Source organism: Xyrauchen texanus, chromosome 18 (genome assembly GCF_025860055.1).
Source record: "Xyrauchen texanus isolate HMW12.3.18 chromosome 18, RBS_HiC_50CHRs, whole genome shotgun sequence".
Classification (NCBI taxonomy): Eukaryota; Metazoa; Chordata; class Actinopteri; order Cypriniformes; family Catostomidae; genus Xyrauchen; species Xyrauchen texanus.
Window position 1 is genome coordinate 15,236,650 of NC_068293.1, and position 27,681 is coordinate 15,264,330.

At 37.1% G+C, this 27,681-nt stretch overlaps 2 protein-coding genes across 2 annotated transcripts in view; both read right to left on the reverse strand.

Annotated features, from left to right (window-relative positions):
* Positions 1–122: 122 nt before the first annotated feature.
* On the reverse strand, positions 123–12,858 carry LOC127658627 (MAGUK p55 subfamily member 4-like). The gene is made up of 20 exons (XM_052148004.1): positions 12,831–12,858; positions 12,399–12,526; positions 12,190–12,267; positions 11,536–11,619; positions 11,239–11,370; positions 7,108–7,189; positions 6,519–6,604; positions 6,321–6,392; positions 5,487–5,683; positions 5,333–5,391; positions 4,972–4,989; positions 4,513–4,554; positions 4,377–4,397; positions 3,944–3,991; positions 3,685–3,861; positions 3,438–3,518; positions 2,954–3,047; positions 2,725–2,833; positions 2,491–2,625; positions 123–1,211 (listed from the first exon to the last, which is right to left on the reverse strand). The coding sequence occupies exons 1-20, from the start codon at positions 12,856–12,858 to the stop codon at positions 1,023–1,025; spliced, it is 1,860 nt and encodes a 619-aa protein (XP_052003964.1). The 3' UTR covers positions 123–1,022.
* Positions 12,859–14,341: 1,483 nt separating this feature from the next.
* LOC127658758 (alsin-like) overlaps positions 14,342–27,681 on the reverse strand; it is a 29,485-nt gene continuing 16,145 nt past the window's right edge. The window contains exons 22-33 of the mRNA XM_052148245.1: positions 26,732–26,809; positions 26,479–26,606; positions 25,919–26,083; positions 25,716–25,833; positions 23,521–23,678; positions 22,577–22,693; positions 20,783–20,959; positions 20,589–20,634; positions 20,217–20,278; positions 19,971–20,120; positions 19,628–19,724; positions 14,342–19,392 (exon numbers count right to left, since the gene is read on the reverse strand). Of these exons, the coding sequence (XP_052004205.1) occupies positions 19,354–19,392; positions 19,628–19,724; positions 19,971–20,120; positions 20,217–20,278; positions 20,589–20,634; positions 20,783–20,959; positions 22,577–22,693; positions 23,521–23,678; positions 25,716–25,833; positions 25,919–26,083; positions 26,479–26,606; positions 26,732–26,809 (1,335 nt within the window). The 3' untranslated portion in view covers positions 14,342–19,353. The remainder of the gene's footprint in view (positions 19,393–19,627; positions 19,725–19,970; positions 20,121–20,216; positions 20,279–20,588; positions 20,635–20,782; positions 20,960–22,576; positions 22,694–23,520; positions 23,679–25,715; positions 25,834–25,918; positions 26,084–26,478; positions 26,607–26,731; positions 26,810–27,681) is intronic.

Below are 27,681 nucleotides of genomic sequence, written 5' to 3' on the forward strand. Positions count from 1 at the left end.
GGCATGCTAAATTAATTCCAATAGAAAACACCAAGTAAAACAAATAAGGATACCTAGTGCTCGGTTTAAAAATATATTTTGCTTTATTTTTTAGTGATACATTTCCACTACATATAGGCCTAGTACAGGTGGCATGCCAAGTGTATATAATAATCACAATATGAGAGTATGCTTCCAGAAATGTAATAATCTATTATTTAGATGAGACTGAATGTGACTAACAGTAATCTAGTTGACATACCCTGAGCATTTAACATCAGTGACAGAAAGATCTGACTTAGAAAAGTGTATTAAATGTTTAAATATGTATTTAAAATGTCTTTGGTATATTCTGCAGTCCTTTTGCAAGAAAAACACATTACTTTCCCCTCTTTCCACTGGTTAAGAACATTAATAAATAAATAAATAGCAAGGCTTCTTATAATAAACCAAAATCTGCAGATAATCTAAAAATTCAACAACACATGCAATTAGTCAACAAAATATGTCAGTTTAACAGGGAATGTTCAATCAGATTAATCTAAATATAAATTGTGGAGACAGAAATATCACTGAATGTAAATGTGACTATTATTGATTAGATATAAATGACATTTATTCATATAACAAATGCCTTTTATTAAATTATGTTTCTAAAAACTACTTCAAAGTCAATGTAAACATGTAGGATGCAGGCAATGCAAATTATAAGAAATAAACCAATTGATCTAAAACCTACCAAAAGACAACTAGTGTAAACTCTCATGGCCTAAATATATTTATACATTTACCAAATGTTGACAATGAAATGCCATAAACTGTATGTCACTCAAGGTACACATTTGGGGGAGTTTCTGATAACTAATTCTCTTTCAAAATGCCTCAATTTGTTCTAAACTTCCTGCAGAGTTCGGTCTCTTTGTTTTTTTTTTTACAGCAATGTTAGGTAGATTAAGTCAACCCTTTATATTCATTCTAACAATTCAAACAATTCCCTTCCACTTCTATGAGCCTTTGTTCTTATACCAAGCACTGTGTGCATGTCAGTGTTCATCAGGAGCAAGCCAGCTAGCCGGAATCCACTGTGGTTCCTCTTGAGCATGTTGTATGGCTGTGAATAGATACATGCATGAATCCTGTAGATCATCGTTCACTATCACACAGTCAAAGAACTGCCGGAACTTGGCCTCCATAGTCCTGCTTGCTTCCTCAATCTCTTCAAAGTCCTTCTCCTGAGAAAATCAGTGGGAAAATATTAGGAAAAATTTATAATTAAAATTCACGAAAATACTTTCCTTCTTTTAGTTGCTCAACAATCTATTATCCAACGATTGTATTGCAAGGAATGTACAACTCTAACAGCATAGATTATGAATGGATATTTTCAGAATGGAATACCAGCTTACAACAAACTATATACTGTAAAGTATATACTATATTATGCCTACTATTTAAAAAAATAGTATGTGAAACAGAACGCATTTTACAATGATAAATGTTTCAAACATTATAATACATTGTCACACAAATTAATCGTGTTGCGTGTTCATTTAATAATTTATCATCTATGAAATAAATGTGGTTATTTTGTATTTTTAACCCAATTTTATATAAAATGTCTTAATTCTTCACAATTCGATCATGTAATAAATCAAGAAAAAAACGTTAAAAATTATAGCTGATATCGCTTCCGTCACACTGGAAACAGAAGGTAACGTCAAGTTCATTGCATTGAGATACAGAACCCTGTAGGTGTGGGACGATATGGTTATCTCAAGATTTGGTTTAATGTAAGATATGAGGAAACTGCGTATATATTATCAAAGACCAGTCACTGTTTTGAATAATGTGTACAATTTACAAGTATTTACATTGAGTTTAAATTCATTTCTGTAACAAGGACTGAAACGTATTGTCTCTTTAAGAATGCCGCCAGTTCAAAGAGCATCACAGATTAGTTTCGGCTGAGCACAGAATCAGAGAGAAGCACACATATTTTTTTTTTTTACTGCATCCAAGCAATGTGTGATTAATATGTTTAATTTACTTTTTAATCAACAACTGACTGTAAAGAACAGAAAGGATATTCAAATACACATAAATGAAAGTGTAGTGCAGGATCTCATCTTTGATGGACACACATTACATGGAAGAAACGTCCTGTTTTAATTTCAAGCACTTTTCAACAAAACAAGGTGATTTCCTAGGTTTTCCAGTACTTCAATTTCTAAAAGCTAAATTCAAGCACTTTAAGGACTTTGAGTGAACCCTTTTAAGTTTAATGGGTCATTTCATTTATGGTCATGGACAGAAAACAACGTTGCAAATTTTGAAATATCTATTTTGCCTCAATATGGTTCATCATTTATTTTGATTTGCAATATTTTGAATATACTATAGTAGCTCTATGCATATAGAAATTTTGCATACTTAACACAGTATGCATGAAGTATTGTATAAATAGTAACAGTAGTAAGTTGTGTACTATTCCAAACACAGCCAATATCTTACTTTGAATGATCGCTTAATGTAGCTGTTGGCAACAAAATTTGAGTCGTTTCTTGTTTGCTTCATGTATTCAGGGGATGGAGGCTTCACAAATATGATGTAGGGCTTCAGCTTCTTGGTTCTCACTGATTGAATGCTCTGGGATATGGAAATACACATATATGTACATCACTGTTTGCAACCTTACTAAAGATTAGGATTAAAAAGCTTGATTTTAATAAACACAAAGAAACTTACATGAGGTTCAATGTCAATAACACAAATTTTGCCACAGTCCAAAACATCTTTGACCGAGTTTAAGCTGGTGCCGTACATGTAACCTTTATGCACTCCATACTCTAGAAATCTGGACATTTTTAAAACACAGATTAAAACATTCTAGAGAAAGCAGAATAACACATGACTATATATAGTGATGAAGAATAAAATCTTTTAAAACAATTTAAAATATAAGACATAAGATTACTTGTGATTAACCACCATGTGTTCAAACACTTCCTTGGTAACAAAGTGATATTGACGTCCATTCATCTCATCATTTTTCAGTGGCCGTGTTGTGTCTGGAGATAGAAAGATAAACGTTGTAACAACAGAAACATTAGGTGAATCAACCAGTGAATTACAAAATGGAAAATTTAAGGTGCTTTAAGCACTAACTTTAACCACACACCCTTTCTCCAAAACCCCAAAGACATGTCAGCAAACCTGAATGTGCAAAATGATTCACAAACAGAGAGTTTCTGATTGGCAAGTCCTTTGATTGGAGGCATGGGCCACTCGCCTGAATCTTTTACAAAGCAGTTAAAAACATGTAGGGCTATCACTGAGACAGGTGAGATATCTCAGGACACCTATTTCAATTATATCTGTCAGGTAGTAAAGTACATGTTAATAAAATAAATTACAGGAAGTTTAAGTGAGAGATTAAAGAACTTAAATAGACCACATACGAGATAATGGTCCCTGGAATGTATTAGGGTTGATTTTGATAAGCCTCCTCCGTAGTTCATTTACTCCAACTCCTGATGGACCTGTGGCAAACATGGAACAACCAACAGAGTATAAATGTGTCAGACACATTCAACTTGCTAAATCAAATTAAGTTCAACACAATATATAAAAAATGATTACAGTACATCTCATTACTGTGAATTGACCTTCAAGGAGGTATATAACCCTACACATGGAGGACCATACCAAAGAGCACTATGAGGCGTGGGGGATCATCTATGTGGCGCTGGTAGTTCACCACCTCTTCATAAAGGTTGGCTGAGGTGCTCCGGCAGCTGCTGCTGACACTGCAGGAATGGCACGACTGCTTTCGTTTACTGTAGGATTTCCTCCTCCACACGCGCAGACTGTGCCGGAACCCCGCTGATTGAAACAATCAATTCACTTTTGAGATCTTCATTAATGTGAGACAAAATTGATCAAGTGAATCGTTCAGAATCTATACCTATGTATAAGCCATGCATGTGTTCACCGTTCTCAACCTCCTTTGAAACTGTACAAAACAAACAGTTGTTTCATGTTAAGACAAAAGACGAGGACTATATATAATAACAGATGATAAGCACAAAAAAAACTTTTTTAAAAATGATGTTGTCATTATAACCTAAATTTATTATTTAAAAGTATTATCATCTACTGTGCCAGAGGTGATTAAATATACATGAAACCCTTGCTGGCAGCTAAAACCTAACAATCGATGGAAACACCGACAGTTCTATGGATATATTTAGGTACCTTTACTACTCGAATAATTGTCTGTGCCTTGAAATGATCCACTCCTTTAATGTTTTAACAGCAAATCTTTAAATCATCAAATCACAAATAAATTGTTCTGTCATTCACTGAAATGATCTTTCCTCAAAAAAAGACTTACCTACCAGACTCAAACTCTTCTTCATCTGTGGAAACATATTAATTAATTAAACACTGTGCAAAATGTTTCATACAACCCATAAAATTGCATCCCTATATCATGGGGAGTTAAATAAAATGAATCAATGTGTAGATAATCACCTGCTTCAATGCATTTGTCCTCATCAGCTCCCTCTTCTTCTCCTTCAGAACAAAGAGAGATACACTCAACATATGTAATATGCAAGTAGTTAGCCATTATATTTAAGGTGTACAATTAATTTGTGCATGTATTTCATAACCAGTGTGTGGTTATTAAAACCTTCAATAAAACAAACAGTAATAAAATAAAAATAGTAATAACTTGCTCCAGTTATGTGGAATATCATGTTTCACTCGGACAGACATCACATTACAGAAGTAAAATGGGTTGCAATTTGTGTTTTAGTTGCTCAGTATTGAAGATATGTATTTAAGAAAGCAAAACTAATATGTGCCACATTTTGACAGTTTTTGCAAGTATACATATAGCACACATGGGCCTAATTCTTTATCTTTACATATCGACTAACACAGCAAAAAACAGAACAAGATGAACTCTTTCATGCCTGAGATACATACCAACATCAGCTGCACTCACTATAAATATGCACAAATAAAGCAAAGAAAACAAAGTATTAGACTACAAGTATGAAACAAAGGTAGTATAAACAGTATTAATGCTACTGGGTATTTATTTGATTAGATTGCAATTACTGCATTAAAACCTTCAGTACACCTTACTGGTTGAGCATAAGATGGATAGGACTAGTCAAACCACCTTTTTGTGCCTAGTCTGTGCCAAGAACAGCTCATTCTTTTAAAGCTTCTTCAAAGTAATTAGATCAGGAGGGTGAGAGGACTCATACTTATGGTGCCAATCAACATCTTAAAGAGTGGACTAAAGTTCATACATTACTTTGTGTGTTTGTTATTAACTTACAGGGTCTGATGCAGGTGTGAGCATGATAAGGTTGTGACCACCACAACTCCCTTTGCTTGCTGCAGAATGAAAAAGATAATTTAGATCTTGATGAGAAATAGATGAAGGGTGTAATTTACAAAGAACTCAATTTGGGATAGAAATGAAAACTGACTATTTGAAGTGGTTAGTGGAGGGGATGAGGCCACAACAGGATGAGGCACTATGGAGTTTTCTGGCCTGCCACCAGTGGGTGTCCCTTTGGTCTACAATCTCCAGCAGGTCTCCTTTACCGAAGGCCATGCCTGCATCTGGACAGGGGATTGCAGGGTCCTGATGGGGACTGTAATCCACCATGGCTCTCATATATAACTAATGAAACACAGAGAGAAAATAATTTCATGATGTTAGTCAACCTTACCTTTAATGCACAAGAGAAGTCTTTGTTCACTCATTTCAAAATGGGAAATGCCTGCTCGAAGGCTAGTTATGGACTGGAACTCTTAATATTTGTGTTACACACAGTGGAAATCAAAAGCCTGAGACCACTTGAGGAAATGCTTTCATTTAGCAATTTTCTCATTTAATATATTTTTTTAATAATAAACAAGATGATCATAACAACTTGAAAAGTGAACAATTTCATTGGAAAACTTAAAAATGAGTTTAAAATTTCTTAGTTTTCGGTATGTTCCCATTTTGCTTTAATGCCAGCCAAGTTTCCACAAGTTTGTGCAAGAACTGATGATCCATGTATCCCAGCATGATTTGAGAATGAAACAAAGAGCACCATGTCTACTTCACTGGAAGCAAGGAAATCTGATGTTTTGTACAAAAAACTTAGTCACATTTACAGTATTAAAAATCCTAAAACAGGTTTAACAAGGTTTTGAATCTTAGAGACTTTTGGACCCCAGTGTCTATTCAAACTCATATTTTGGAAAAATTGCTGGTTCGACATTAATGCAGTTTAACCGAAATTGAATGCAGATATTTAAAGTGCACTTACAGTTGCTTGGCTGTTGACTGGTTGTGGTGAATTAGGGATCACTTTGAAAAGAATATTTCCCTGAGATCGCACCTGTGACAATAAATGTTGGACACTGCATGTTGGACCCTTTAGAATTACAAAAATAAGTAATAGTTTGAAAGTCTCAAATTTTGGAATGGGCTGAGAGTTGAGAGGCTGTTTTAATCTAGAGTTCACCAGAATCTGAATGACGTGCTCAGGCTGCAGTCCCTGCACTGTGTGTCCATTCACTTCCACCAGCTTATCGCCAGGATGAAGGAGTCCTGGAACATACACACACATACAACTGATCTGAGTGACTGGGCAAGGTGAGTGGGGTCCCGAGCCCTTTAACAAGGGGATCCCACTAAGGTCTCCTATTGAATGGCCTACTCAGGGGTCCATGGAACAGGGGCTCCACCCATATATGTTTTTTTCTCTGGCCCTGGGAATACATCCAACAGCCTTGGAGACTAGTATTGTTAGTCTATAATACTTCTATAAAACATAAAAATTATCACAAGATGTGTAAAACGTGAAGTGTTTTTGCACCACTAAAGGTGCCAAACATAATTGCAATAAAAACAACAATCCATTAGTTGAGCCAATACTTTTATGTTGTGCCCAGTTGGGCCGCTCAAACAATCAGTTAGTGGCATAGAAATTACACACTTCACCTTTAATTAAGCACACTAACATGACTGAACTAATCAGTCTGCATGAATTGAACAACGACTACTACAGTAATAATACACACTACTACTATGACTTCTGACAGTACACTCACCACTGCGATCTGCCAGTCCTCCATGTATCACCCTTGCAATCAAGATATTGCCTGTTTTCTCATCCTTTTTAATAGTTGCCCCCTAAAAGAGAGAAAGCAGACCAAAATGATCAACATCAAGATTATTATCATTGGCTTGACCTCATCTTCCTTCTGCACATGAGGTACTGTAAGGACATCCACATTATGATGAAATATTGGAGTAAGGAAACTGCGGTAATGAAATGAGAGGTAATGAGAGTTGTCACAAGCTGAAAAATCCCTAACCTAACTAAAAATGCAGCAGAGGTCAAAGAGGAACTTAATGTTTAAAAAGTCTGTGGAAAGACAGATCAGATTGTACAGTATTGATGAATATGCTTCTGATGAAGAAAGAATGATAGAATGAATTGGTAAACCATTGAAGGCAAGGAATTAATTGTTTGGCAATGAGGGTAAGATCAACAGTTATTACCACCAATGACTGATGAATGAACAAGCGAGGATACAATGAGAAAGATAAAGAAATTGCCTGTTTGTCGTGTAGTGCCGTGGAAGTGAAAAACGTCTTTCCCATGTTTGGTAAAAACAAAACCAGCAAAGTCAGCAAAAAGTAACATAAGGAGAGAGAAGGGGAAACACAGTCACACTTATTTCCTCAACTTTGACTTTTTCTTCTTGCTAGAGAGGCAAAGGACTGTACCATAGTCATCATTTGGTCTAGAAACTGTCAAGCCATTTGAGAGGGAAGTAGGTCCATTTTTACTTTCTGGTGTTGTTGTCCTGTTTCGTGTCAGACTCAATGTTGGCTTGCATGAAGTTTTTGGTGATACATGAGCAGCATCCATGTAGGAGCTGAGAGAAGAAGAGGAAAACGATGATGATGTTGAGGATGAAGACGATAAGGTGAATGTAACACGGGGATGGGTGGCAGAAACACTGCTGACATATTTCTTGGCTGGCACTTTTGGCGAGTTGGGCACACTGGATGATTTTGATATATTTTGGGGTCTGCCAGCACGAGTCACTTCTGGAGACTTGCTGGCTACAATAAGACCCTGCAGTTTGTCCACCACTTCCACCAACAGACACAACGCCTGGGCGTTTTCTCCAACGCTATCCGTTATTCTCTCGGTTACTGCTACCATCTTCTGCCCGAGATCTCTGACATCATTGGTGCTCTGCTCCATACTGCTGGCCACAGTATGGACGGTGAACTTCAGTTCATCCAGACTGTGTTGCTTGGTGAGCACTAAAGCTGGATAAGGAGAGTGGGTTGCATCTATTGAGTGGTGCCTTTGAAGCAGAGGACTGGAGGGGGCTGTCTGGGAACGGAAGCCACACTCACGTGGGCAGCAAGCGCAGGGGTATGCAAGAGATGAATGGAGTCTGGAGGTGCAAGCTGGGGTTCTACTTTGATTCCATCTACGTTGTTGGTCTTCAATCACAGTGTCTATGCCATTGGTGCAGCTGTCTTCAAGTTATGAAGGAGAAAAACAGGACAGGTTATTTGGTGTCAAAATTAAAGACAGTATGACTGAAATCTGTAGCATAGTTGCATGACTCGAAAGTAGTTTTGCATGGTATACAGGTGCCATGTTACTATCGCGGTACTCAAGCTTCAAAATAACAGTGGTACCCCAGTGTTTTTTAAACAGCAGAACCATATAACCGCGGTAACAGCAGGTATCTGAGCCAAGTACAGCAATAGCAGCTGTTCAAACAGAATGGCAGATGGGTCAAAACAAAATGGAACCGAACGCAGGGTTCTGGAGATGTGCATATAGTGGAAAACGCTGATATAAGAGAAAGACACAATGGCCTAATACTTCTACATTATTACGTTACTATAAATTATTTTTGTAGAATAATATTGTGATGTCTCATACAATAATAATAACAGTATGAAACTGTAAACAATTAAAGGTTAGTTCACACAAAAATTTAAATTCTCATTTTGCCATCCCAGATGTGTATGACTTTCTTCTTCAGAACACAAAAGTGATTTTTAGAAGAATATTTTAGCTCTGTATTTCCATTCAATGCAAGTGAATATACCAAAATTTTTAAGCTCCAAAAGCACATTAAGCATAAAAGTAATCCATACGACTCCAGTGGTTAAATCCATGAAGCAATATAAGTGTGGGTGAGAAACAGATCAATATTTAAGTCCTTTTTTAATTTAAATCTCCACTTACACTTCTAGATCTTCCAAAATCTTATTTTGTTTTTTTGCATACTGGGAAGCCAATTTATTGTAAAAATTATTATTAAATTATAAATATTAATTATTTGTCTGTTTTCCACCCACACCTATCATATCGCTTCAGAAGACATGGATTTAACCACTGGAGTCTTATAGATTACTTTTCTGCTGGCTTTATATGATTTTTGGAGATTCAAAGTTCTGGCCACTATTCACTTGCATTGTGTGGACATACAGACCTGATATATTCTTCTAAAAATCTTCATTTGTGTCTGCAGAAGAATAAAGTCATACACATCTGGGATGGCATGAGGATGAGTAAATAATAACAGAATATACATTTTTGGGTGAACTATCCCTTTAATACAACAAAAGAATAGCTGCATCTTTCAACACGTTCTTCCAACAACATGAGTGGAATCGTGATACTACACAATATTGTGATACTTTAGCTGGTATCGTACCGTAAGACATTATTAAGCTATTGTGTCACCCCACTGGAAATTGTTCCCATGATCTCGTCAGACAAACAGTAGATGTCTCCAAGACATGTGTACCCTTACCCATAATCACTGGGCCATAAACCGCTGGAGCTGACTGGTTCAACCCTCCCCTTGAGAGCAGGGAAGTTTGGCAGCAGTGTTTGCAGCTCCCAGTGGACTGATACCTGGGCAGTGAGCATGGCTGTCCTAGGTGCATGGAGGACAGCTGACCTGTGGATGAACACAGACCTCCTGCAGCCCCCAGGAGGCTCGGTACTTCTGAGCCTGAATGCCTGGCTAAAGCCAATTTCTCCACTGCGAGTCTCCTAAGGCTGTTCCAGCGACTGGGCTTCCCCCCTCCAACGCACTTACAGTATAAGTTAGAGAATGGAATGGACGTGTTAATCAACAAACAATGACACAGAAAATGCTAAACGGAAAGCAAAATAAGAGTCAAGCAATGCAATTTGTTTTCAGTTTTGTCATGCATGTAGATGGAAACTTTTTTTGAACTGTCAATGGACAAATATGTGGCATAGTAAATCACATCAAAGTGACAATACTAATGAACACAATGGATGGACCTTAGGGTCCATTCCGTAGGTTTTACTGCCTTAAGGTACAATTTTCGCAACCCACTTTTTACCATGTTGTTTCATCGATCAGTTCCAACTTACATAATAGTTTAACCCATTACATACACTGTGCTTCTAACCCTAACAGCCTTGTTATTTTTATATCCTCTTTTCTCCCAATTTGGAAAGCCCAATTCCCACAACTTACTAGGTCCTCATAGTGGCCTGGTTACTCACTTCAATCTGGGTGGTGGAGGACATGTCTCAGTTGCCTCCACTTCTGAGACCGTCAATCCATGCATTTCATCACGTGGCTCATCATGCGTGACACCCCAGAGACTCCACATGTGGAGGCTAATGCTACTCTCCGCGATCCATGTACAACTTTCCACATGCCCAACTGAGAGCGAGAACCACTAATCGTGACCACGAGGAGGCTACCCCATGTGTCTACCCTCCCTAGCAACTGGGGCAATTTGGTTCCTTAGGAGACCTGGCTGGAGTTACTCAGCGTATTCAGTGTCAATACTCGCTGAGCTACCCAGGCCCCTAATGGTCTTGTTTGAATTCAGGTCATGAAAAGTGGTGTTTACCCTGACTGAAGTACAATAGGATTTGTATGTATGTACCAATATGAGACTCACACATTCAAGTCCTGCAGCTTTCAAAACCCCATTATTATGTAACAATACAGCACTTACTATAGATGAGACACAAAAATAATTGCCATATCCATTTATTCTAAATAAAGCCATCTTCATTACACCACTATAGATGATATAGTGTGATATGCACTATAGGTGCAATGAGGGAGCTGTAAGCAGGATTAAAGTAAAGCTGTTTGATGACATATATGAAATTGCAATGCTGAAAATGATCTGATTCTCACCAGAGGCTGATTGTTCTTCACAAGGCAAACAATTCTCACGGCCTCCTCATCTTCAGGCAGGTCATCAGGAATGGGGGGCAGCACTGGACCATAGTCCTTTTGAGCCACAGAATCATGGGAAGAGAGCAGAGCCTGGGGAGAAATGCATAATAAAAGGTAAAAAAAAAAAAGGCCTACCAAGATTATCTACACCAATAATAATGCATTTAATATCTTAACATTCACACGACCCGAATTCTCAAATTCATGTTTTACATCAAAACAGCATTACTGAGAAAGGAGTCTTTAGAGTCTAACCTGCATATGAGGGCTTCTCAGCAAAATGTATAATTCTTGTGCCTCAGCAGAGGGGGCGGCCAGTCCTCGCACACTGACCATAATCTGGGAGACAGAAGAAGACAATTGATGAGAAGTTGATTGGAATTGGTCTCTCACATAATCATCAATTCTGTCATAATTTACTCACCCTCATATAGGCCTAGCTTCAAACCTGTAAGATTTTCTTTCTTCAGTGGAACATATAAGGAGATGTCCAAGCTCCAAGAAAATGGGAACTGGTGCTGTTATGCTCTACAAATGACATAAAAGTGGTCCATACAATTCATGTGCTATATTCCTATATAGTTTTCTTAAGATGTTTGATAATTTTGGTAATGAACAGACTGAATTTAAGTCATTATCCACTGAAAAACTTGCCTTCCATCAGAACTAGCACATTCACAATACATGTGAAAACGTCATTGTTTGCACACAGCCAGATGCGCAATGCACCACACCATAGATGGAGTACAGCTTCACAAACTCCTTATGTGTTCCACAGAAGATAAACAAATTATGCACAGGTTTGTACATAAGGGTGAGTTAAGATGAAAGAATATTCATATCTGGGAGAACTATTACTAGTAATGTCCGTATTATATCTGAAACAGCTGATCAGCTCATGACACCAACCTCCTGAGATAGTCTTGAGGAATAAGGCATGTATGGGGTCGGGGCATCTCGACAGTGCTCCACCAGACACTCATATACCTGAGAAAAGAAACAAATCCTTTATGCACAAGACAAATGCAATCTTTAAATACTGCATATCAGATTCGTATGATCAGTTTGGCATAATGCCAGAACTGGAAATACAGTTGAATGTGTAGACTATGTCTCACCCTGAGCAGAGAGTACAGCCAGGGGGCACTGAGCAGACTATACAGAAGATCAGCACCATTAACATCTCTGTCTATGGACAATCTCACTTCCTCTACCACTTCTGCCAAGATCTGAGCCAGACCTACATCTGAGAAAGGAAAATAGTGAACTAAAAGCTGGATGGGAAAGATGCGTAACTGTAATGAATGAACCCTTTTGAGGTTATTGATATAATAAAATAAAGTTGATATTACATTTCATAAATTCATTATTCACTGAAGTCCTGTAACTGTGTTTTGTCTTGTGCAATATAGCTTTGTGCATTGTAGAACTACAAATTCATTGAACTAATTGAGTATATTTTCAAAACATATGTTATGGCAAGATATGAACTACTCAGACGGTCTGAAATGCCACTGAAGTTAACATGACAATGTTCTGCCAAAACTCACCATTGTCATTATAGCCAGGTTGTGCCATTGGCTCCGCCTCCGTTGACTGCCGCTTGACAAGCTTCTCTGTTCATTAGATCACTGCAATCCAATCAAAATGAAACCAATGTAAATAATTCAGGGACATAACAGGCATTAAGTATTTGAGAATATTTTTTTAAAGGAAATAATCAACTTCTTTTTTGTTGTTGTTGTAAATTCAACTTCTTACTTTGGCATGTTTATCCAACTTTTTCTCTAAAATCTTAAGAAAATGTCATTACCAGCACACACAATACCAAATACACACTTAATGGATGATGAAGGCCATGATCAGATCTTTATTCCCAGACATGTGATAAATGTTTCAACATAGATTACAAAATGGATCCTTTTTATTTATTTTTTAAATTACCCTTAACTGAAGAATCACAAATATGGAATAAATAATTTTGTTACCTAATGTGAAAAAAGCAAATTCAGAAATGTGCAATTTAAAACGAGGATTGTTAGCACACAAGTATTAACCTTGTTGTTTCTCTATATGATGGCCAGAGTCATTTTTTTAAAGGTTTTCTACAACAACATTTTTTAAAACCTTACATTAAAGCGCCACATTGTAGTGAACACCCTTTTAAGAACGAAAAATCAAAGCAGACAAACTGATTCCGATCCCTGAATCTGAGTGTGACTTAATTCAGTGCTGCAGAAGCAGGTCAAGAGGCCGCATGTCAAGATTAAATCATGATCTCTCTCTTACCTCCTTACACTCCTGTCGCTGTGTTCCTCCAAACCACAGACACTATCTACATCCCACGTTTAGACCAGGTGGCCATGAAGCATTTGTAAGTTGTGTTTTAAATGAAGGTGATGTGCTGCCTCTGGCCTGCCAACATGTATGTGATTTTACTATTAAATGTCTCTGGAAGCACAGATTGTAATCCCTTTCTATCCCACTTAATCCTGCGAGGGGGCGGCCTCACTCTGAGCACTTCCATATGACCGCCTGCCACTCAAAGCTCCTTACCTCTTTCTGCTTTTAGAGTTTGCTGTACACACACACACACACACACACACACACACACACACACACTTTACAGTCAAAATGGAAAATAAGAGACATGAAACAACAACCAATAAATCCAAGGATTTAACTCGTCCTGCAGCTCAGATTTTCCTCTGACATTATCATTACACAATAGACAAAGATAAACACATTTCACTATGCCAGAGCACTTGCCAACAATCACTGATTAAAAGCTCTTTAAAAGCACCCATGTATGGCAGTTAACGACAGTAAATGAACAGACCAATAAATAATAAGGGAATAAAAATCAGATCAGCATACAAGTACATGTACTTGTTTAATATATATTCATTTGTTGCATATTGCTTTACTGTATTATGCGAACAGGGTTGAGATCCATGAACTCCTGCAATTATAGATGGTACATAAAATCTCTATTATTTACATTATTATGAATGCATAAATACACAGAAGACAGAGGATAAATAATCAGTTTAGTGTCCCAGTTAAACAAAATTTATTGAGGCAGGTGAAGTAGTCTTTCAGAATCATTTTTCAATCATTAATTTCTCATACATAGAACTTTATTGACAAGTCTTTTACAAATTCATTTTCAATTGCAAGGTGAAAGTAATAATTGTCAACAATGACAGTACAGTGAATATAAAAACCATCAGAGCTTAGAAAAGTGTAAAAGGAAAACAAAACAAATTATTTTTAACAAAACTATTTATTAACTGTATAATTGAAATCAGTTGATTGCAACACACTCCAAAAAAGCTGAGACAGGGGCAATTTAAGACTAATAACAATTTGACGAGTTGAAATAACAAGGCGATGTGAAACAGGTGATGTTAAACAGGTGATGTGAAACAGGTGATGTGAAACAGGTGATGTGAAACAGGTGATGTTAAACAGGTGAGGCAACGGTGTCATAGTACTGTATACTGTATAAGGAACCTCCAAAAACAGCCTAGTTCTTCAAGAACAAGAATCGTTCACGACTTGCCAACAGATGCTTCAGCAAATAATCCAGCACTTGAGGACAATGTTCCCCAAACACAAATTGGAAGGATTTTGGGCATTTCACCCTCCACAGTGCACAATATAGTTAAAAGATTCAAGGAATCTGGTCAAATCTCGGTACAAAAAAGGGCAAGACGAAAACCATTTCTGAATGCACATGATCTCTGATCCCTCAGACGTCACAGTCTTAAAATACATCATTCATCTGTAATGGATATCATGAACATGGGCATGGAATAACTTTAGTAAACCTTTGTTAGTCAACAACACTCACCGCTGCATCCACAGATGCACATTAAGAATTTATTATGCAAAGCAGAAGCCCTACATCAACACTGTCCAGAAGCACTGCCAACTTCTCCGGGCTTGGTCTCATCTTAGATGGAAATTAGAACAGTGGAACTGTTTTTTGGTCCGAAGAGTAGCTGTCATGTTATCCGGGCCAAAGAGGAAAAGGACCATTCAAGCTGTTGATAGTGTCCGGTCCAAAAGCCAAGTGTCTGTATGGGCCAGGGGTGGTCCGTGCCCATGGCATGGGTAAATCGCACATCTTTGAGAACACAGGACAGCAGGACAACTTCAAACCACATACTGCCCAGATTAAAAGTGCATGGCTGTGTAAGTAGAGAGTGTGGGTGCTGGATTGGCCTGCCTGCAGTCCTGACCGGTCTCCAATTGAGAATGTATGATGCATTATGGAGCACGCAATACAGAAACAAAACCCTGTACAATTGTGCAGCTAAAGACCTACATACTGGATGATGGGGGGAAAAATTCCACAGTCTTCAGTGCCCAAATGCTTAATAAGTGTTATTAGAACAAATGGTGATGTTTCACAGTGGACAACACTCGACTGTCCCAGATTTTTTGGAGTGTGTTGAAATCATCTGATTTGAAATTACATTAAAAAACAAACAATGAAATTCACAGGTTAAAACATCATATAATGTGTAGTTGTAGTGCTTTCAATACAGCATAGGGTGAATATAATTTACAAATCACTCATTTTTGTTATTAGCATTTTCTCATACTGTCCCAACTATTTCGGAATTGGGGTCTTATTTCTCTATATGATTTTTGTAGGTAATGCTTTTTAACCTGCCTGGCAAATAACCTATCAATTGATAAACCAATATGACGGGCAGACCAATTATTTTGCCAATTAGGGGAAATTTGAGATTTTCACCATCGGCCGATAATTTTTAATTTTGTCTTATCAATGGATAATAAACATTTCCAGTTTTCAATGTTTTTCATACATTTTGATTTAAACTTGTGTAAATAGTCCATTTGACTAGATCAGAATTAGCCATTAAAAAAAAAAAAACTATCAGTTGACCACTTGACATAACATTAAGACTTTATAACATATCAGCAAAACTCTTTCAGTGCAAGTTAAAATATTAAAAATCAAACGTTTAGAGGAACACTCACATACGCATCAATACAATAGTTTTACACGAGTCTCTGACCTGTGTCAGACTTAACTTGAATAAATTTAAAGGGCATTCATGAAATTATCAAAATGTTAATATTATTGCTAAAGATTAACCAGTGGACAAAAATTCCATTCTGAACCGTCATTTAAAGTTTACATTTGGTTTAGTCATTTATTCCCTTATTGCATAGTATTGAATGCCACTTTTTCAGTCAATGTCGATTAAAAATTAAATAAGCAGAAATGAATATAAAATATTACTTTACCATCCAGTGTAATAGCTGTATAAAAATATGTCTCTTAAATCTTCGATAAACTTCAGTAGGAGTACAATGTTATAATTTCTTCAAATTAAAACCGAGCAAAACTTAATAGTGTTTCATTGGGCTGTCAGTGTTTTCATGTTGAAATGCAAACTATTCTTCTGAGAATATCCTGGATGTTTCAGAGTTACACACATTATAAAGCCACCTTTCTGAAAGTGAAACCATACTACTACTACTCAGCACTGCACCATAACCAGAAGTCATGAAATAACTTCAAATAAACTACATTATTTCTTCACAACTGCCCATATCAGAATACACAGCAGAGGGTACAGAAAACATTTCAAATCATGTTCAAATGTTGGAGATTAAGTGACACTGTTATGTAACAAACCTCTAGTTACAGATTATAATACCTGTATCACAAGACTTCCAAATGTATTTAAAAAGTATATATTCAATCCTAGGCAGTACAGCCCTTTATAATGTGCAAAATCGCAACAAGCACAACACCAGTAACACAACCAGAAGATGGTTATAACAAAGGATGCCTCAATAACATTTTTTGATTACAACATTGACTACCAGTAGTTCAGTTTTGGTATACAATACCAATACCAGTATTTTAAGCACAGCTGCAATTTTCAGGTATAGTACATTAGAGGTGATAAATTACCTCATCTGGTTTATTGATGAGGAATATAAAAAAAAATAAAGAGGAATCTTTTTTTTTTTTATAAACTATCAACAATTGTCAACATAGATTTGTGCCAATAACTGATAGTTCCAAAAAGAAATATCGGGGTACTTTTATGGTACAGTTAAATAATGATCCGAGGACAGTTTTTAGTTAGTTTGTTTGTTCATGACCATTTAATGCCATGTCGCATCATGTTTTAAACATCAAATACAGGACCCTTTAACGAAGTACGAAAGCAACTTTTGAAACTTTTTTTCAGAAGCTTAGCTCTTTACAGTAACTCTGTTTTCAAAACAGTGTATGTTTTCCAGTCAAACTTGTCGCACTGTGTTGCACACACAGCTTTATAACAGAGTCAGTGGAGGAAATAATCTCCTCGACTATCCTCGCTCTCACAAGTAGCATTGGAAAGTTTGTCATTTTAGTGAATTAATTTGTTCAAACGGTTCATATTGACCATTTTAAATCTATCATATGATATCAGGGGTGTATTGATCTGTTAAAGAAACAAGTGAGGGTCTATAATCCTGTCCCCCTAATTTAGAAGTTAATTCATTTAAAGACCCTCACTTGTTTCTTTACCAGATGAATACAGCTCTGATTAAAATCTGCATTGTTTATCCTTTTGTTCTTTCATTAAAAAAAAAATCTAAAAATCTAACCTTTAAGTGTAAATATATCATGTTTAAATAAATATTTTTCTCCAAAACGCATTGGCCATAATTATTAGCTCCCTTTTATTCAAAACTTTTTGCAACCTCCCTTTGCCAAGATAACAGCTCTGAGTCTTCTCTTATAATGCCTAATGAGGTTGAAGAACACTTGGCAAGGGATCTGAGACCCTTCCTTCATACAGAATCTCTACAGATCCTTCAAATTCAGAGGTCCATGTTGCTGGACTCTCCTCTTCAGTTCACCCCAAAAATCTTCTGTGGGGTTCAGGTCAGGGGACTGGGATGGTCATGGCAGAACTTTGATTTTGTGGTCATTGAACCATTTGTGTGTTGATTTTGATGTTTGTTTTGGATCATTGTCCTGCTGGAAGATCCAACTAGGGCCCATTTTAAGCTTTCTGGCAGAGGCAGCCAGGTTTAGATTTTTTATATGTTGGTACTTGATAAAGTCCATGATGCCATGTATCCAAACAAGATGTCCAGTTCCTCTGGCAGAAAAACAGCCCCATAACATTAAAGATCCAGCACCACATTTAACCGTGGGCATTGGGTACTACTTTACTGGGAATATACTTTATTCATTAGAATTTCTAGGGGTGCCAATAATTATGGTCAACATGTTTTGGAGAACAATATTTAATAATGAAAAATTTCCCCTATTTCAATTGTTTACTTCAATTAAATGTTAGATTTGTTGTGAATTTTTTGAATGAATGATCAAAATGATAAACAATGCAGATTTTGTTTCAGAGTCTTCTTTGCTCATATTTACCAAGAGTGCCAATATTTTTGGCCACCAATATAGTTCAATAAAGAGTAGCTTGGGGCTATAGTTTAAAGTAGTTTTCTAAATGCTAATCATAATACAAAAATACATTGTTTTTACATTTTTATAACAATGTATTGGGACACTGGATCAGCAATAGGATCTGTATTGGCCTATCGCATTGTTATAAATCCTGCTATCGGTATCAGCCTCAAATATCCTTATTAGTGCAACTCTAGATAACAGTATATTGGTATCAGCATCAGTACTGATGCACCCCTACTGAACTGTAACATGCTGACTTCTTGAATATTTCTGGTTGTAGAAAGACTTCCTATATAAAAAAAAGTTTGTTTCAGCCTTTTCAATGAATATAGTCAGTTTAAATACAATTTTCTCTTTAACTTTACTGTTATACATTTTGTTAGAAAATATATAAAACAAATTTGAAACGAGTCATTGTTTTTATCGGCATAGCACATGAGCTTTGAGTGGAATGTGAAGAGACTGAGCACCCTTTTGAGAACAGAATTAAATGAGTGGATCTTGGTTTGACCTGTAATCCTCATCTATTTAAATGTCACCTACTCCATAAACCTGTGGCATTCCCTGGCAAAGCTGTGAATGCACTTCTTATAAACAACACACTATGTAGTCTTCTCAAGCTGAATTTGGTTGTAGCAGGCCTACAGACAGAGATAAAAGAAAAACAGTAAAGGAAAAAGAGAAATAGAGATAGTGAAGATATTGTTAAAATTCATTAAAATATCAATAAATGTTAGCCTTCCAAATAAAACTAAATCCTTGATTCATAACACCAGTCCTCAATATTCGAAACCCAAGACATAAGATCATTTCTTGCCTCGGTAGATGTGGAAGGCTGGTGGTGTGATAAAAGATCACGTGTAAATTAATTCTTACTTTGAGAGTAGTCAACATGAATCCAAGCTGTCCCAGCTGTAGACTGCAGTCTGTCAGGTCCTCAATGAGACTGACTTCAGAACCCAGGTTTCTGATTCTGCACATTCACAAACAATATATCCTTCATGTAGGCAGGAATTACAAAAAGAGGAACTGCAGATACAACTGTTGTTTGTGAACAAAAAGCTAATGTTGCTGTTTGATCACCTCTCCAAAGCTTGCAGAAGCTGGATGACTCAAAATTGAATGTTCTGACTGATTACTTTATTGCCATTAGGTGTATATGCACTGAAAGTTTGGGAAAAGTAGCTCAGAATGATAGTATAAAGGATTGGAAAAGTACCGTGCACGGAGCACCACGTAGAGGAAGATTGGAAAGAGGTCATCCATGCACCACAGAAACTCCTGCCCAAGCAGAGCCTGCACTTCCTGAGTGACTTCCTCGAAGGTCAGCTGTATCACTTGCAACTTGTCTGAAGGAACGAATGCTGTGCTACAGAATCAAAGCGAAAAATACAAATATAAGAATGTGGGTAAAATGGTGGTGTGTTTCATCTTTCTTTTACACTTGTAGACAGAGCTGTCTTACCTGATCTGTTGCAAGGTTTCAACAGCAGTGGCAAAGCAGGCATCTTTAGTGTTAGGCAAGACCTGTCCAATGAAAATTAACATGGGCAATACAAACAAAGTTATATATCTTAGCAACATTGCTATTACTGATTATTAGGCTCCGCTGGAATCTGCAGTGCATTTTTGTGCATTATCACTTTCTGGTAGCTGAAAGCATAAATTATCCAAAATACGTAATAAAAAAAAATGTATGGGGGCAAAGATTTGGGGAACTTTGTGACTGACTGGTATTTAAATTCTACAGAAAACTGTGAAGCTTACTGCAGAGTTCTGCAGCTTCAGATTCCATGTGGGCCAACTGATTATTTTCTTAGAAATCATGAAGTGTCACCTGCTTTTTCTCTCCCAATACAGAAATAGAAATTGGCCAAAACTTTCTGGAAAACAACAACAACAAAAAAACAAAACATCTCAAAATTAACAAAAACACCTCTTTCGATTAAGGCTGAGTTTGGAACATTCTGATTGGGTCTTTGGTTGTTCATTAAATTACTGGTATTTGTTACTTTTTATTCTGTGACTTACTGTTGTACTCCAAGGAAGGCTAGGATGGCAAGATCAGGCTGTTTGTTGAGTCGTAACACACAGTTCCAGTACACCTCCTCCTCTCTCTCTTTCTCCAGTGTGTAGAGAGTGAAGAGAGGGGGGTAAAGCCTTGGCAACAAGACTGGCAGTAGAAGACTTGAGCTGCTCACTATCCAACTGCAGCACAACACACAAACAAACATCTCTTTAAATTGTTTTAACTTGCAGACTGAGAATATATACACTGGGGTTTGGATTTAGACAGCAGAAGAAGGATTGCAAACTTTCTACCAGCCAAATACCATACAACCCCCCTTAAAATTGCATTGACAGGACATTCTAAGGGGCCGTTCACACAGAACACATCCACACCCTAAAACAAAGCTAGACACGCAGAACGCAGGTGTCTTGACATGCATTTTTAACAATTGAAGTAATGAATGCAGCATAGCGATCAAAGAGGTACATCTAGAGCATAGTTGCATAGGAAGACAATTGAAAAATAGCACAGACTGAGGCAACAATTCGCAATCAATGGAGAAAGACAATATTTTCTGTCAAGCATTTTCTTCCCTGTAAAAGTATTTTCATTTTTTAAAGCTCAACAAAACGTGTTTCCCAATTAACATTGGGCTCATCAGTTTGTAAACAGTATACAAATGATACATAATACAGTATAGTACAGTATATAGTATATGCCTAGTGTGCTTAAAAATATCTATACATTTTCCCTTTCACAGCCAGAGTCTTATTACAAGTCTTGGTAATGTCTTGCATTAATGCAACCATGCATTTTAATGGGTTTTTATAATAGAGAAAACATTTATCATGAAAATAGCATTGTCCGTTTCTCCCTAGATCACATAGTCGTCGTTTTGGTGGTGTATAGTGCTTATCACAAGGAAAATGTAAGAAAATCACATTAAGTGTTTTAAATAAACATGTATTGTACTTTTGTATTAAAAGCGCTGCAGTCTCTCTTCCAGAACGAGCACTGCCATATGCAATCCCAAGTAATGCCATGTCATGATGAATAAGTGCATGCAAGGTATTTTAGAATCACAATAGAGTGAAACATATATCATGCACTTGAATGCTATATTTGTTTTATACTTTTAAAGGAAAAACGTCAGAAGACGTGCGCTGATTGTGACTTTACCCGGGCCGCCTCTGTCAAATGTAGTGTCCGCTTAAAGCAACAGCTGATATCTCGCACAACTCAGGCGAAAGATGTCTGTTTCAGATCTATTTTTCTCGATATGTGAAATGTTCCCAGCAATTTGGTGGCGAGACGCCATATGAGAGAAAGCGTCGCATATGGATTCACTACAGAACGCAATTTTGTTTGCTTAAAAACAGGACGATTCCGTATTATACAAAGCAGAAGCTATTTTTGTACTGGCTAGTAGTTTTTGAGTGACCTAAGACCTAAATTAGTCATCTAAATTACACAATGTGAATCAAGGTTCTCAAAAATAAATAAATAATTAAATAAATTCCAAGATGATGATGAACCTTCATCTTATACTCTCACAAGGGAATCCCACTGCCTCACACTTTTCATCCTTACAGCCCTACCCTATATAAACACTGTGTCAAAGAGATTAATGAGAGAAAGCATCAAGGACACACCAGCCTTAAAATGCTTTCTACATAGGCAGCTCACAAGGTTTTGGAACAGATCTATTATTTTCAGATAATAGTTCATCATCTTTTTTTTTCTAATAGTAAAGCAACTAAATAAAACAATACTAATAACAAGACAAAAGTCCAGCCATAGTGGTGCTGCCTTACCCCTGCTGGGGAGTTTCTGAGTGTGTACTGTTGTTAAGAGAGTCTGTGCCCTCATCTGAGGAACTGGATGAATCCACGATGAAACCTCCTTCCTCAGGGAGACCAGGAAACAGAAACCTGTGGCAAATAATTCTATTTGTAAGCCAATGGTCTTGACAGACTTCTTAATCTTTACATTACACTAGAGTTCATGTCATCACAAAGTTGTAAAAAGGAAAGAAGAACAAAAAGCTTCACATAAAAATTGGTTCCTGTAAACTGTTTAATGTGGCTTTTGGGAACTAATTCTACTGCAAATCACAGGAAACGCCTGGATATTAAGGTTGGGAACCAAGAACCAGTTCTAAAGAAATGGCTCTATTTTTGAAGAATAAAAGAATCAAATGAATTGACACGATGATAACATTCATAACACATGATGATAGCATTACTTTCAGTTGTTACTGGCTCTAAAACATGTTTTCCTCCACTGATGCAAATGAACAATGTACGAAAATAGTCTGTCTCTTATTCAGGGATGCTGCTACTGAATCTACAGAGCGAAACATACTATGTGACCAGTGTAGTCAGTTTAAAAACGTACTTAAAAAGTTACTTCTAATTAATAAAAACACTTCTTTTAAAAAACACATTTAAATATGCTACCAATTTGTTTTTATTTGTTGGATTAGGATTCATTTTTTTAACTGCATTTATGTGCTGCATTATGAAGTCTGAGTTGTTTTAAATGTATTTCTGAATTGTTATATCTGTTGTGAAATGATCTCAACATTTGGCAACAGACTACTAAGGGCAGTAAATGGCATAAGAATTGCACTTCTTATTTCCAAATATTTATTCCTCAAAGTACAAAAGGAATTGTTAAAGGAAACCGGATGAGGTGTTGTAATCAGAAATAGAATTGGTAAATTCCTTAAGATTCCCATCCCTACTGGACGTGCTACCTGACTATCTGGAATATGCGTGTTAGGTAAGACCGGATCTCCTCCACTGCTTGCTGTAACACCCGTCTATTAGAGCCCACACCAACATAGGTCATCCTGTACACAGTGACCAGTGTCTCCAGCAGCCAGCCCAGCGGGTGCAGAGGGGTATCACAAGCCTGAAGGGAGTTATTTTACAGTGGTCACAAAAAGCATTTCAACACTTAAGCCTCACTTAATAATGTATGAATGTCTTTGTATTACATAAGATCAAATCAATTGGCATTCATTTGAAAGAAATACAGCACAAACATATTTTTCAAGCACATTTCATATAAATAAGTTTGTTAGGTAGATAAAAAAAACAGATATACTGTTCATTACACTATTAGGACACTATGTGGTTGTCAAACTTAGTAGAACATGCCCATAGTTAAAAACAAAATGACCACGGGACCAGTTGGTTAAAAGTAATAATAAAAATGGCTTTGAAAAGTGATGTATGTTCTGAGAAAAGTTTAAGCATCATTCATTTGCAGATTCCAATTGTTTTGATATTCTAATGCAATAAAGTTCATACATCTTTAAGTGTGACTTAAAGAGTCCAAAAACGTTTTTATGGCCACTGTTCAGCTGTGGTCAAAAGTACTGGCAGTGAATTTAGTGTTTTGCTAAATTTGATGCTTCAGAATTTGCAGATTATTTTTTCACGTTTCTATGGTATACTGGAAAACAATGATAAGTATTTCACAAGTTTTAAAGGCTTTTATTGGCAAAAACATTCAATATATGCAAAGAGTCAATATTTACGATGTTGCCCCTTGTTCTTCATAACCTCTGCAATTTGCTCTGGCATGCTGGTATCAGCTTCTGGCCAAATCCTGACTGATGGCGATCCATTCTTGCCTTATTAGTGCTCGGAGTTGATCACAATTTGTGGGCTTCTGCTTGACCACTTGCCTTTTGAGGATTGACCACAGGTTCTCTATGGGATTAAGATCCGGGGATTTGCCTGGCCACAGATCCAAAATTTCAAATGTAATGATCTCCAAGCCACTTCATTATCACTCTTGCCCTGTGACATGGTGCTCCATCATGCTGGAAAATGCTCGGATTATCACCAAATTGCACCTGGATCGTTGGGAGAAGTTGCTCTTGCAGGATGTTTTGATACCATTCTTTATTCATGGCAGTGTTTCTGGGCAGAATTGTGAGAGAGCCCACTCCCTTGGATGAAAAGTAACCCCACACATGGAAGGTCTCAGGATGCTTCACTGTTAGCATGACACAGGACTCATGGTAGCGCTCACATTTTCTTCTCTGGACTATCAATTTTCCAGATGTCCCAAACAGTCGGAAGGGGGCTTCAGAGAAAATAACTTTGCACCAGTCTTCTGCTGTCCAATCCTTGTAATTCCTGCAGAATTTCAGTCTATCCTTGATGTTTTTCTTGGAGAGAAGTGGCTTCTTTGCTGCCCTTCTTGACAGCAGGCAATTGTCCAAAAGTCTTCGCCTCACTGTGTGTGCAGATGCACTCACACCAACCTGCTGCCTATATTGAGCAAGCACTGTACTGGTGGTGACACGATTACGTAGCTGACTCCTCAGGAGGAGACGGTCCTGGTGCTTGCTGGACACTCTGGGACGTCCTGAAGCCTTCTTCACTGCAGTTGAACCTCTCTCCTTGAAGTTCTTGATGATCTGGTAAATGGTTCTTTCAGGTGCAATATACTGATGCAAAGCAAAGATGGCTGCACGTATATCTTTAGAGGTAACATTGCTAATAAGAACACAATGATTGGAAGCACTTCTTTCCTCCTTTTATAGCAAACAGTCTGCTCTTATAAACCAATCAGAATGAGTGATTACACCTGACTAGTACTCGTTGATATGATTAGTGAAACGTTAGCTGGTCATTTTGTGCCAGGGCCAAAAAACTGTGAAATTTGGGTTTTTGTGATAGTTAATTTTTTTGGCCAATGAAGCTTTTTTCAATTACTTAAAATGCATCTGATCACTCTGCACAATAATCTATAAACAATGTGAATCAACACCACAACAACTGAAACAGAAAACTTTGCAAAACACACAATTTACGTCACTGCCAATACTTTTGGCCATGGCTGTACAGTTATGAGAAATATTATTGTGCATGTTTTTCCCACAAAAAACAAAAATAAATTTACTAAGTGTAATTAACCCTTTTAAAGTCTCACCTTTATAAGATATCGTCGTATGCTGTTGAAAGAGTCTGCAGTAATAGGACATAAATGTTGAGGTATCACCTCAAGACTCTCCAGCATCATATTCTGAGATCGGCTCAGCTCCTCTGGACTACATAAACATAAATCACTGAAGACTTTTTTTAATGCATTAATCATTAATGTGTGAGTGTGTGTGTGTGTGTATGTGCACATACTGATCTCTCTGCAGTCTGCGTCTGGCAGTGAGGGAGATGGCAATGTTCTCCCAGGCTTTGTTGTACATTCCCTGACATGGAGTTTCACAGCCCAGTCGACCCCAGCATTCCTCAAACACGGCTTTCCACTTTTCCTCTGCAGGAACTGCATTGTGACCAGCCACACTACACAAAGATTGTAAAACAACAGTAAAAACTATTTTACAAGTTTATTTATACAAAATACAAATAAATAAACCATTATCTATCTATAGTATATACATACATATACATATATGTCTGTTCTATCTACAGTATCTGTCTGTCTATATAACCATCCATCCTTAACTATCTATCTATCTATCTATCTATCTATCTATCTATCTATCTGGTCATCCATCCGTCCTTCCTTCCTTTTTTCTATCTATCTATCTAACCATCCATCCTTTTTATCTATCTATCTATCTATCCATCCGTACTTTTTATCCATCCATCCATCTATCTATCTATCTATCTATCTATCTCTGTCTGTCCACCTCTATGCCCTCTATCTATCCATTATTTGTCACTGACACACTCACGGCATCTTGATTTCTCTCCTCAATGTTTCAAAGGGTTTTGTAAAAATTCCGGCCACTCTCAGTCCGGCACCCCAGTGACCATCAAAGATCCCATCCAAAGAGTCACCGTTAGGCATGGACAGAACACCCTTTACGTACATAAAACCACAGAACATAAATTTCAGTTTAATTCTTCAGATAGAATATATGTTGAGCAAAAACCACAAATGTGTTTTCTAAAATGTATTGTCTCAGGTAACAGTAATTTCATCACCTTTCCACAGAGAGTCCAGTCTTCTGAAAACTCGCCCTCAAAAACTGTGTCATCATCACAAAAAAGAGTCCCGTTGCCCTGTATCAGACAAAAGAAAGTAAATCGCTCAGATGATGGTACATATTTTGCCTTTACTTAAAGAGCTATTCAAGTGTAGAGAGAATTTCATTTCAGGAATTGAAATGAAGAAACAAGAAATGGGAATAGTTAAAGGGATAGTTCACCCAAAAATAGGGCTGAAACGATTATGACAACGTCGACAATAAAAAATCGTCGACAAAATTTTCGTGGTCAAATAGTCGTTTGATCTCATAACATGAGATCACATTAAACTCTGATGACGCACGAGAGCAGCACTGCAGTTCACGTCTGACTGAGGAAAGAATTACACAACTCACAGACCAGATGCACTCTAAACTTTCCAAACAGCTTCAAGTGATGTAGATTGCAAAGTATGAGGGAATTAATAAGTAAACACAGAAGCACTCTCATTGTGGAATAAGTGGAGTCCGAGTTCTTTAAAGGAAACATCCTGTTGTTACATCTTTAATGAAGTTTTAATGCGTTATAGATTTATTAAAGTCAAGAAACTGTAATTTCTCTGTGCGGTCAGCGCCTCTTCTATGAGTTGCACGAATGTCCCGATCTGAGGGGGAGAGATTGAAACTGCATCATGCTGATGTACACTCTGTAGTGGAGATTCTCATCCCTCGAGCGTGCACGCTTAATTCAGCTAGATTATAATGTGATGGCTCTCGACTTATTGAATCATAATATATATGTCACTGTGCATTTCTTATCATGAAGAAAATTGGCAATACGCATCTTTATTAATAAGAGAGAGTTTGTTATTTTGTGAGTTAAAGATGGATTGAAGTGAGCAGAAAGGTGACATAGGGTAGTCTTCGCCCCATTATACACTGCAACAAAATATGTTAATGATTTGTTTT